We start from the raw sequence: 12379 nt of genomic DNA on the forward strand, positions 1-12379 counted from the left end.
GGTTGGGATTTTTTTACCAATCCTAATTAGTGTTGGCATAATATTTTCTAATAAACATTAAAAAAAAGTAGAAATCTATTGAAAAGAAAATAACATATTTATAAGATAAACAAATTATTAAACATCGGATGAAAAAGAAAATCATGACAGACACTAATTGAAAAAAATTTAATTCACATGTGCAAGAAAATAATCTCCCTCGTTAAAGAAACCATAGTAAGAAATAATAGTGATCTAAAAAATATTCTAAAAACTCAAATTAAAAAATATCTCCTACTAACATCTACTAAAAAATCTAAATCCATATTAGTCAAATAGTAATCATTCTGACAACATTTCAATATTAGTCAAATTGACGTTTAAAACTAAAGTCGTGTTAAGATAAAAATACTAAAAACAAAATTTGAATTTAGCATGTCAATTATTTAGGTCAAATTTGAAATTGTCTAATTTAAACAATTAATTACTTTAATAAAATTCTATATTTTAATTTCTTATAAAATTCTTCAAGCATTTCAAATCATCTAAAAATATGAATTATCTCATTAAAATTTCTTATAGATACAACCGGTTAATATTAACAGATTAAAATACCATGGAATTACACAAAATTCAAAACGATAATGTCATATAATATTGCCAAGAACATTCAGCATGTGAAATATGCATGAGTGCATAGGTTCACCAACATGCAATAATTGTACCAAAAATATTGAAGAAAAAAAATAACCTCGTGAAAAACGAGAGAATATAATATGCTTGCAAAGAATAAAAACAATTCGAGAAAATGTAATACAGTACATCTTATATGATAAATTAAATATTTTTAATAACTAATATTCATCTATTTTTTTTAAAGAACCTCCTACCAGTTTCCATATTTTAAAAGATTAAATCCAATTCAACCAACACGTATTAATATATTATAATTTAATTTCAATATATTTATATTTTTTTTCAAATTCAAGACATTCTGTTTGCAGGTTGGTATGATGTAGTTTTTTTTAACATTGGAGATAAATTTGTCTACATTAAAAAAATGAATAAATAAAAAATATTACTAGTAATAAATAAAATAATATTATTAATAACGAGTCAAGTTGTATGTATTCATGACAACTTTTATATAAATATATAAAATATGAAATTAACTTAAATACAAAATATTAACATGGAAAAGGAATCTTAATGAAAAGCAGTCAGTTCATTCTTAATGGAAAAGTATTATCAATTTTGGCAAAGTCTATGAAATTTGTTCAAAATAGGTAAAAAAAAAAAAACGGTTTCCTTGAGATTAGGTTAAGTTTGGTAATAACTGCTACTTGATTCTTTGAATGATTGGCATGGCTTCTTCAAGCTCTCTCTTGAGGATGGAAGAAATAGCAGGGAAAGGAAGAGGTCTAGTTGCAGAAAAATCCTTGAAAGCAGGTCAAATAATTCTCACTGAATCCCCTCTCATTCTCTACTCAGCTTCTCCTCTCTATGCACCATCTTCTTCACCTTTCACCAACTGTGATCACTGCTTCAGAATCTTACCCTCTCACACAACCATTTTCCGATGCCCCTCTTGCTCCCACCACACTTTCTGCTCCCAAAGATGTCTCTCGCTTGCACAAAACTCCTCACACTCCAATTGGGTATGCAAAGCTCTCATCTTTCTTCTTCAACACCCCAACCCAACGCTCCTTCAACAACACCCTCCAGAACGCCAAGTTCAAGCTCGTTTCATTGTAGCTTCTCACAACCTCTTCCTTCAATCCCCTTCTCAACTTCACACTTTCCTCTCTCTTCATGGCACTCCAGATACTGCCATTTTTTATGTTGCCAAGTTTCTCCATTCTCTAATCTCACCTCTTTTCCCACCCGAGGGTCAACTTTCTGTAGATCTCACTGCACAACTTCTTGCAAAGGACAGACTCAACTCCTTCTGCTTAATGGACCCTTATTCCCCTGATGGGCCTCAGAGATCCATCAAAGCTTATGCTATTTACCCCAAAGCCACGTTCTTCAACCATGATTGTGTTCCCAACGCCTGCAGATTCGATTATGTGGACACTGGTGATGAACACAACACTGACATAGTTTTTAGGTTGATCGAGGATGTTCCTGCTGGGAAAGAGATCTGCATCAGCTATTTCAGGATTGGAAGGGATTATTGCACCAGAAAAAGGATCTTGATGGAGGATTATGGCTTCACTTGTGGATGTGATAGGTGCAAGATCGAAGCAAATTGGGGAGAAAACCAGGGGGAGATGAACAGTGACCTGCCACACGTGCGGTTCCTTCAAAAGCATGTTTGTGAGAGGAAGAACTGTGCTGGCACAATGGCTCCTTTGCCTCCAAAAGATGATGTGCCTTCTAATGTTCTGGAGTGTAACTTCTGTGGCAATTTAAAAGAAATATGATTGTGATGTTGCTTAGTTTTCTTGTCAATGAAATTGTTATATCAGTTCTATTTTCTGGTATCTTTTTGGAAGACTGAGATTATGCAATGTGGTTACTCATGTCCTTTAGTTTTGCTTGAAGATAGTGATATAGCATTCTGTATAGTCCTTTGATTCTGAGAATTCTTTTTCTTGGGTGAAAAACCTTTTTCTCAAAACAAAAACTGCTGAAATATGAAAATTTCATTTCTTGCAAACACACTTAAGAGAAATAGTTTAGCCTGTCAGTTATCTTTGACAAAACCTATGACACATGATTTAGTTCAATTTTCAAAGACTAATTAAATAAAATTAAAACAAAAATTTCAACATGAAAAGTTTTACATTAATAATAAAAAAAATCAATTTAAAATATATACATAAATATAAATTTTACTTTTTAAACTTACTTTGTAAAGTTCAAAGTCTTACGATGAAATAAATTTAGAACGTAAAGTTGGTAGATATTTATATAAAGTTGAGTTAGATTTAAAATTGTTTTATTTAAATTAAAAACATACCAAAAGTTAAGTTTTATGATATAAAATTAAATCTTCATTGTTTAATGAAAACATTTTAAGAAATTATATCTGCATTTCGAACCTATTTCTTTCAGTATTTTTCCTCCAAAGCTGCTTTTTGTTTTGAAACAAGTCACTTTCAAAAAATATATCACTTTTGTTTGAGACCAATTATCCTGGTTTGGACCTCGTATCTTGTTCGGCTAAAGAGAGTTAGTTTAGGCAATTACTTTCTACACCCATCATTTTCTTCCTACACTTTTTAAATTTCTTTTTCAAACATAATAAATAATTCCGATTTTATTTTTCAGAAGTGAAACATTTCCTCCTTTTAGGGAAAGCATTTTCCGGAAAGTTTAAATGGGATGAGAGAAGAAATTTGATGAGGTGGATGAAACAATTGCAATTATAGTTTATTATTTAGAATAATTATCAGTTTAAAGTTGGAAAGTTTCAAAACGATAAAACCAATTTTTAGTTTCATAATTTTAATTTTAAATTTACTATTTTTTTTTAAGTTAATTCTTAGATTCAAACCAATAAATTACAAAAGTTTATAAAAAGAATTTCATCCAGGGTCAATTAATTTTAAAGTTTATAAATTTAAGTACTTTTAATCGAACTGATTGAGAATTAATTCTTTTTTTATGGAGTCATTAATTACTCTTTTATTGTTCTGTTTAACTAGTGACGGCTTTTATATTGTTTCAGTGCTCTAAAATGGAGTTTTATAGTTTAAAAAAAGGGTAATTTATCTTTGATATACTTAGTTTTTATCAGAAACATGTATGACATTCTATAGAAATGCATTCTCTATTGGTGTTTCCTATAATAATTTAAGAAATCTTAGAAATCAATTTCTGACTCAATTAGTTTGCATAATAATTGTTAAAATTGAAAGAGAAAAAAATAAATAAAAGAATATTTTATTTTTGGAGTGATACAAATGGAATAGTGCAGTGGTTGGACTTTGAGCACGTCATACGCACTGACATTCTTTTTCCCATCTCTGGGTTTCTTTTATATTCCTCTTCCTATTTTTATTTTAAAATATTTATAAAACAGTCTTACACTGCTCAACAATCAAATATGGTGGTGGTCTGCATGAAAGGAATAATAATATTTTATTATTTTTATTGGAAAAAGTTATCTAAATTATTTATGTATTTTTTAATAAAATATATATCATATAACTGTTTAAAATAACATATAATTATTGAACTGATTAAAATAAATAATATAAATCCAAATGAAACAATAATTTATAATAAATTCTACAAACTTAAAGCATAAATTTAGTAATAAACTAAAAATCTTACATATATAAATATAAATATATATAAAGATTATTTATGATCTAATATATTTTATCATTGTAATCCATTTTATCATTGTAATTATTCTAATAGTATATGACTTTTTGATTTCATTTATGATTTGGATCACTATCATGCATCTTACATTCACAAATCTTTCAACCAATACTTGTGCAATCCATTGTACACTTGTACTTTTGTTACCAAAAACCCTTCCACACTTGTGCCCAATTAGAGTTTTCAGTCTAAAGGTTTGACTATCTCCCACCTTGCTAACCATAATAAGAAAACCACATCCCTTCTTGAACTATCCTCACTTTCTTCAAATCATTCTTCACAAACTTCACTTATTTTCCATTCAAAATGTTATGCTCCTGTAGTGCACTCTTAAAATCTTTCAAAGACTTAAACTCCATTCCCAATTTAAATTTGAAGCCCTTGGTCATATCTTTTGCTCTATATTTTTGAAACTGCCTCTTATTCTCTCTCACATCCTCATCACTATCTACATTTGAAGACAACTCATTTGTATTGTAATCTTCATTTATCTCATGCTCTTCAACTTCTTCGTTAATTATAAATGTCCCATCACTATCTTGGATTCTGCTCCTAACACTTTTCTTTTTCTTTTTCATTCTCTTCCACCTATCCAAAACAGGATTAATATTTCTTCCCTCTTCCTCCACCATCTCATTCTCCATCCCAAACCCATCATCATCATTTGTCATTCTCTCATCTCCACTGTCATTAACATTTTCCACCCCTTCGGCCTCAACGACATTGCTCTCTTCCTCTTGCTTTTCCTCTTCCTCTTGCTCTTCCTCTTCCATCATTTCTCCCTTGACATTCCCTTCTTCATCTTCGTCATCCATTAGGAAGTCTTCTACTTCCATATTTCCCTCCACTTCACCAACATCTTCATCCACTTCTTCAACAACATAACCATGTTCTTCATCCACAACAACCTCTTCCTCCATCTCATGTACGTGTACTTCGTGTGCCTCTTCACCAAAAATAAGAAAATTAACTTCAACTGCCTGATTGGGTTGGAGATGTTGAACATAGATTTCAACTTCGTCCTTATTTGCCTCTGCATAGTAAGCCAACAACATTATTTCACTGTCATCTGTGAGTAGTCTGAGGTTGTTCATTGCCTTTTGTTTCGACCCCTTCCACCATAGCTTGAACTCTCCATCATACTTGAATTCTCTAACAAATCTCACTGCTTCAAAGTATGACCACATGTCGGGATCAATTCCTTTAATAACATGTATTTTTCCTCTCACATACTCTAGTCCCTTGTTCTTCATGAACTTCCCCATATGATGGAGAGAAACGTCAAAAACCATTGCTTCCTACATGGTAAAATGAAAAATGTACACAAAGAATGCACAACAAACAAGCCACAGTAAACCAAAACTAGATAATGACCTTCTTCAACAAATCGGCTTTCAGACATAGCAAACAAGCACAATAGGGATAGCGAGAACGAATACCAACCCCAAGTATTTTCAAGAGAGTTGTTACTAATTTTAAATGTAAGAACCCAAATTTCAAACGCTAATAAAAATCTCTAAATTTCTAAGTACAACAATCCTAAGTTCATTCAAGTAAAAAAATCACTTAACACACGTCATCAAACAATTAATCACATGTGGCAAGAGATAAGAAGCAAAGTTGTGAACACATGTGGACAGACATTAGACACATCAGCTGGCTTTTAACGGTGTTAGTTTTAGGAGATTAAAATTAAAGTTTCTTTAAGGAAGATAACTAAAATATACCTTACTTTTAAAAGAATGACTAAAACCAAAACTGTTTGATAGTATAGAGACTAAAAACATATTTAATCCTTAAATATTTAAGTAAATAAATATAATATAACATTAATGATGATAGATGTTTATAAAACTTTTAATATCATACAAATTAAAAACTACAAAACGAAAATTCATAGCGCCGTATAAATATAAAATTTGATATCTCTTTATTATCCATAACAAGAAAATTAACAAAATCTCTTCATTTATCCCTACTTCTTATTCTCTCAAATTCTATCTTATGTGTATAATGTTTCAAACCTAAATTTCTTACACCTTCAAACTGTGTTAGTGGAACCTTTTGATTTCCACTAATAATAAACTTGGTTTCGTTGGTATGACACCTGATCAAAAGGTGACTTGAGGTAGATTTGAAGAATCTATTAATGATTTCAAAAGCTAAAAGTTATTAAATAAGAATCTATTGCACTTAAAAGATTTTAAAAAAAGTTAAACGCGTAGAAGAACACTACACTTAATGTGGATTTTCCTTTTGAACTAAAAGGGATCTTTTTTTCTTTTGGCTGACAATGAAATGGAATTAAAAAAGATTTTGAAGGGAGAATGGGGTTAAAAACCATTATGAAACGCCAACAGGAAATCCAACAGCGCCTCTCTACCTCGAATTGCTAATCGAAAATGAAACATTAATATGCCAACAACCACTGCAGAGGTCATTTATAACCCCTGTTGGCTGTAGCTATGATAGCACCACTTCACTGCTATTTTAGCATCTAAATTCCGATGCAAACCACTATTTGCCCCTCTCTTCTCCACTATTGCTCATCACTTCCAAAGCTCTACACTCATTCCAACGTCTCCATTTATGCTACCACCTTGCCTTTAAATCATCTCACACCGCCCAATTCTCATGCTCAAGAATGTTGGTCATTATAAATCATTCATACAATTCTAATTAAAACTTCCTTCTTGCCTGAAAATACCATAACCCCTCTAACAATCAATCATTAGGAACTCACCACTCAAACTAAACACAAATATTACAAGTTTACAAGTAAAGAACGCATAACTCCTTCAAGTATTTAAGTATTTAAGATATATAAGAGAACAACACGAAATTAAAACATCATTCCTCGGGTGTCTGAATGCTATGAATGAAAATTTATCACTGCCTGAGGACTTGTATTTTCCATGGATTCGGGGGAAAAAACAAAGGGTGGTGGGGGACCAGTTCCTGATTTAAATGTTTCCTTCGGTGGATGCTGCACACATCAAGACACAAAACACTCCTTCCAAGCCTTGTAAAGAACCATTTTAATCAACATTGGCATCTGGATTGCAGTTAAAATCCTTGTTGGGTCTATACTCGATGGCAGACGAACTTAAATCCTTCTTCCAGTCCCAGTCACTGAAGAGAGACTGAGGAGACTGATATTCCTGTTTCAAACTCCCTCCTGAACTTAACTGGCTACTAAATATAAGGTCTTTGGTCCTTGCAGTTTCAAGGTTCAACAGCTCCGCATCTCGCATTGTTTGCTGTTGGAAGCAGTTGCCCAGCATGGTAGAACCACTTCTCGATTCCGAAACAGTACTTGATGGAATTGGAGACATATGAGACCACATGCTGTCTGAGGTGAAGTCATAACCTTGATATCTCACACTTCCCAGATCTTTCTGTAAGACGTGCTCATCTGCTTCTGAGTTCAGTCCAAACCTGTGGAGTGTTTAGTTAACATCATGATGTTTCATTGATTTCAAGAACGCATAACAGGAAATTACCAAAAGATTTTAGAAATTTTGAAGGAAAAATTATGAAAATTTATACAGATGGATCTTAAACTTAGAGGCTGGGGTCACTGAAGTCATGAAATGAAAAAACAATCATCTGCACATGGATCTATTGAGATGAATGATTTAGGCACTGACCAGAAGAAAACTGTTCTTACATACTCTGCACAGGGCAATTTAGATGCTCCCTGATTCTATCTTCACAAAAATAAGTCAATATCCAAATAACCTCAAATTACACCAGTTCCTTATGATGAATAAGAAACATGTACTTCAATGAGATTGATCGTTATCTTCTCTCTCATTTTCTTTTTACTTTACAAATAAAAAAGTCACCTTTAAAACATGCATGTCTTAGTCATTAACAGTATCAAATATCAATTAGTTTCAATTCACACACACAAAATAGTAAACTATCACAAAGCTTTATTAGAATTGTATCTCAAAGTAGTAGGGAAGGAAAACAAGAATGCATGGAGCACAAGATGGAGAACACATTGAAGGAAATGGAAGATTCGAGTAGCGCTCACCAACGTTGAAAAAACACTTCACCAAACAATTAGAGAAAATAGCAAAATTCAATATTCCCTTAGAAAACCTATCCCAAGTCACCAGACAACTATCTATCACTATTTGGATGCATGGTCCACCAAAACAAAGCTACCTTTTACCATTGCATTAACTGCATCAAACATAAACATCAATGCACCGCTATAATTTCAGTTTGCTACCATGCAATCATTGGTAAATCCTTGATTTCCAATTTTATCAAATTACACCATGATACTACATCATTCACTGTGACAAGGCAAGGTAAAAAATGGCCTACGTTTCTTACAATATGTTTCAAGCATGAAAAACATTTCAACAAAACACTTGAATATCTAAGCCTGGAACCCCGCCTCATGATCTCAGAAAACATCCAGAACAAGGTCACAAGAAAATCAAGAACTTCACAAATTTTCAACAATAAACTACAACACCTGATTAAATGCAAACCCAAAAGAATGGCAAACTTATATGCTGTTTCAGAGGGGTAGAGTGGAAAATTGCCCAAAAGTGTTCATTGAACACGTAAAAAAGTTTTGGGAGGAAAAACACAGTTGAATTAATGAAGATAGCTCATCAGAACTTGCATGCGGTCTCAAAGGGTCAATATTGAAAATTGCTTCAAGGCATTCATTGAACACGATGGAAACTATGGGAAAAAACTCACAGTTGAATTTAAGAAGATAGCTTATCAGAACTCGGATGCCGTTTCTAAGGGGCAAAGTTGAAATTTGCTTCAAAGTGTATGCAAAAAGATTTGGGGGAAAAAAACGCCAAAATGAATTTATGAAGATAGCTCATCGGCACTGCATCTTATCAAAATAGAGACAAACCAAGTTGAATAGAATACAAATCTAACCCAAACTCTAGGCAGATAACTTACACCTCACTCCCAGAATCTCACCCCACACATCATAATGGTCCACATGTTAGGTAACTTAACATCACCGCTACCATGTTTGCTGTACAGAACTATAACATAATAATACACTACCTGTTACCGTGAAGTAAAACACCCACACACTCCACTAGAAAATCACAGTAATCATTGCCACAACCCCAAAAGTCAAACACCCTTAAAGACAAATGTACATACACACAATACCCTACCCTATTCACACTACAACATCAGCAACAGTCTTGTTTCTCCTGATGAGGTCGAGTACATGGGTTACACGGCGGCTCGCCTTCAGATGCCATTCACACATAATTAAATACGGTAAAGTAAAAAAAAGGCAACCAATTCAAAAACTCTCACAAAGGGCTCAATCTGAAAGAGGCGAATGGGCATACATACCGGTAAGTTTTCTTGGTGTTGTCACCTGAAAGAGTGAGGGGGTCCATGTGAAGGTGGGGGAGTGTGGGGGTGGCAGTGGTGGCGCTGTTCCCAAGGGTGAAAGTGAAACCCTCCCGGGCACCATTGGTATGCAAAGGAAGGGTGTTGAGGGTTGACGCAGATGCAGCAGCAGAACCAGTTGCAGAAGAAGTAGCAGAACCCGTTGCAGAGGAAGCAGCAGAAGCAGAAGCAGCAACAGGGTTTGAAGAAGCAGAAGAAGAGTGAGGTTGAGATTCCACAGGCTTTCTTGAACGGTAACGACGTCGTATCATATGGCGGTCGCAGTACTTGGAGTCAGGGTGAGCATCCCTCGAACACCTCCACTTCTTCCCATCGGTTCTCCTGCACCGACCCGGTTCAGGGTCTATCTTCTTCCCATAGTACCCCCCAACTGCAGAAAAACCATAAAGACTCAAACTTCACATAAATAAGAGGCAGAAAACGCAAAATAGGTCATTGTGTGCGATTACTCACGAGATGGGTGTGCCATGAATTGGAGGCTCTTGCGAATGGGGAGAAGGAGGTCGGGCGGAACGGAGAGCCCCGCCTTGAGGTACTTGAAGATGAGAGCCTGGTGCTCCAGCTCGTGCCACTGGGCCGCCGTGAACGGCGTCCACATCGCCGCCGTAGACGGCGGAGGAACGCTCATGGTTGTGATAAAAAAGAGGGGGAAAGGGCGAATCTGGGTGGGGAGAAGAGCATTAGAAAAGGGGATGGGCGGTTACCTTTGAGAGTTGAGACATGATTTGGTTTGGATAGGTAAAAATGAAATGGTAGGGATTCAAGAATGCTATTGCTGCATATTAACTACTACTTCTACTTCTCAACACAAGGAACCTTCCACCTTTATTTATTGTTTTCTTTTAAATCTTTTTTATTTTCTTTTTTGTTCTTATCTCCTCCTCTTTTATTTTCTTTTTAGACAATTTAATCCATTTCATTTTAGCGTTTTTCTAATCAAAATAATCATTCATTAAGAGTTTAAATTTTATATTCCTAAACTAAGATGTGTTGCTTATTCTACGGAGGTAAATTTTATCATCTTGTATTTGTACAAATTTCATTTCCCATGGTTTTAAGTCTCTCACAAAACCAGTATCATTTAATTGTTGATATTTTTTCCATTCCTAAATATAGTAACAATTATGTGTCTAAGTATTTTTCAAATCATTCAATCGGCTATTACTCACAAAACGAGTGATATTTTATTTTATCAAAATATGTGACTTTGTAGTAAAAAAATTGTTTTTGTTTTTTTCAAACACAGAAAAAAATAAGTAATAGTAATTTAAAAAAACTTAATTAGTTTATTGTTTAAAATGATAAGCTATAAATACAGTTTTACTTAATTAATTATTTGATTTCAATTTTGATCAAAAAAAATTCAAGTAAGTCATTATTTTCGTTTTTATTTCAATTAAATTAAATTTTTAAAAAGTAATTCAATTATGTTATTTTCGTTGAAATTATATCGACAGTGTTTAAACTAATATCACATGTTTCCAGCTTTTTTGTTTTTTTATTTTATTATTTTTGTACTTTTTTTGTTGATTACGTGTCAATATAAATGTCACGTTTAAGTTTGAGTGTCGAATGTCTTTTTTTTGTATTTAATTTAATTTTTATATATGTCTTTAATTTTTATATATGTCTTTTTTTATTTAATTTCATCACAACTTTTTTCTAAAATGAAACAATGTTGTTTGTTTAAATTATGATCAAAATTATTATTTGTATAAATATATCGTCTTTCTAATTTTTTTTAAATCTTTATTTTTTTATATTTTTGATCCTATTTTTTTGTCTACTTGAAGAACAAACACAATATAAAGGATCCTCGCATAGAATTGTACAAATTCAATGTATCAAAGTTCAAAAGAGAATAAGTTCACTTTTTTATTTTTTTAGTTGGTATAGTGTTTTGGGCTATGTGTGAATCTCTAGTATATGCATGTTATTCAAAATAGATCAAGATAAATCTATATTTTAATAAAGATTTTCTTTGTATAATTAAAACATCTTGTGAGAATTAAAATTTTATTTAAGTTAGAGATTTTTAATCTAAGTAAACGATATTAGTAAAAATTTTATATATGATTATGATTTGAATATGATCAATTGATGTATGTGTAGTCAAGGGATTAATGTGATAAATTGATCGTGATATTAGTCTAAATTTGTTTTGATTGGTTTGTAAACAACTTTAATAATGTATAAATTCATTGTAAGATGCATGAATCTATATTTTATTTATCAAAATGGATATTTGAAACTTTCTAAGCCTAATTACAAATATACCTAAGAAAAAAAGGCTAATTAACTCAAAAGATTCATTTAGTCAATTCAATTCACATAAGCAATTCTTTTAATTTTATTTTATGATGGCATTGAGTTGTGTCTCAAAACTCCAGTTGTCACTTAAAAAATTATTTACTATTACTACATATTAGCGAAGACCAGATTTATATTAAATTTCATGTTCGTTTCTATGGATTTATGAGCGATCAAAAGCGATGATTTGTGGGATAAATACTTTTTCCCATCTCCACGAATTTGTGCATATTTAAAATGATTTCAGGAGAGATGTCTTGTGACACCCGGGCACTGACGAGGGCGGGGAGTGATCGCCGGTGCAAGAAGCATGGTGCAGGGGGCACGGACAAGG

At 32.7% G+C, this 12379-nt stretch overlaps 2 protein-coding genes across 2 annotated transcripts; one reads left to right on the plus strand and one right to left on the minus strand.

Moving 5' to 3' along the window:
• The first annotated feature begins 1202 nt into the window (after window positions 1-1202).
• On the plus strand, window positions 1203-2513 carry LOC106777193 (histone-lysine N-methyltransferase ASHR2). Its single transcript, XM_014664735.2, has one exon. The coding sequence runs from the start codon at window positions 1335-1337 to the stop codon at window positions 2403-2405; it is 1071 nt and encodes a 356-aa protein (XP_014520221.1). The 5' UTR covers window positions 1203-1334; the 3' UTR covers window positions 2406-2513.
• Window positions 2514-7021: 4508 nt separating this feature from the next.
• On the minus strand, window positions 7022-10541 carry LOC106776296 (growth-regulating factor 5). The gene is made up of 3 exons (XM_014663701.2): window positions 10189-10541; window positions 9676-10105; window positions 7022-7755 (listed from the first exon to the last, which is right to left on the minus strand). Exons 1-3 carry the CDS (start codon window positions 10361-10363, stop codon window positions 7356-7358), a joined length of 1005 nt encoding a protein of 334 aa, XP_014519187.1. The 5' UTR covers window positions 10364-10541; the 3' UTR covers window positions 7022-7355.
• Between the last annotated feature and the right edge of the window lie 1838 nt (window positions 10542-12379).

This window comes from Vigna radiata, chromosome 11, assembly GCF_000741045.1.
Source record: "Vigna radiata var. radiata cultivar VC1973A chromosome 11, Vradiata_ver6, whole genome shotgun sequence".
Taxonomy (NCBI): Eukaryota; Viridiplantae; Streptophyta; class Magnoliopsida; order Fabales; family Fabaceae; genus Vigna; species Vigna radiata.

Excerpts from the sequence above, each read along its gene's own strand:
- LOC106777193 (XM_014664735.2), top strand. The coding sequence starts at position 1,335 with ATGATTGGCATGGCTTCTTCAAGCTCTCTCTTGAGGATGGAAGAAATA.
- LOC106776296 (XM_014663701.2), bottom strand. The coding sequence starts at position 10,363 with ATGAGCGTTCCTCCGCCGTCTACGGCGGCGATGTGGACGCCGTTCACG. Across the intron at positions 10,106-10,188 it reads ATTCATGGCACACCCATCTC|TTGGGGGGTACTATGGGAAG; the intron begins GTGAGTAATCGC and ends GTTTTTCTGCAG. Across the intron at positions 7,756-9,675 it reads AACACCAAGAAAACTTACCG|GTTTGGACTGAACTCAGAAG; the intron begins GTATGTATGCCC and ends AACACTCCACAG.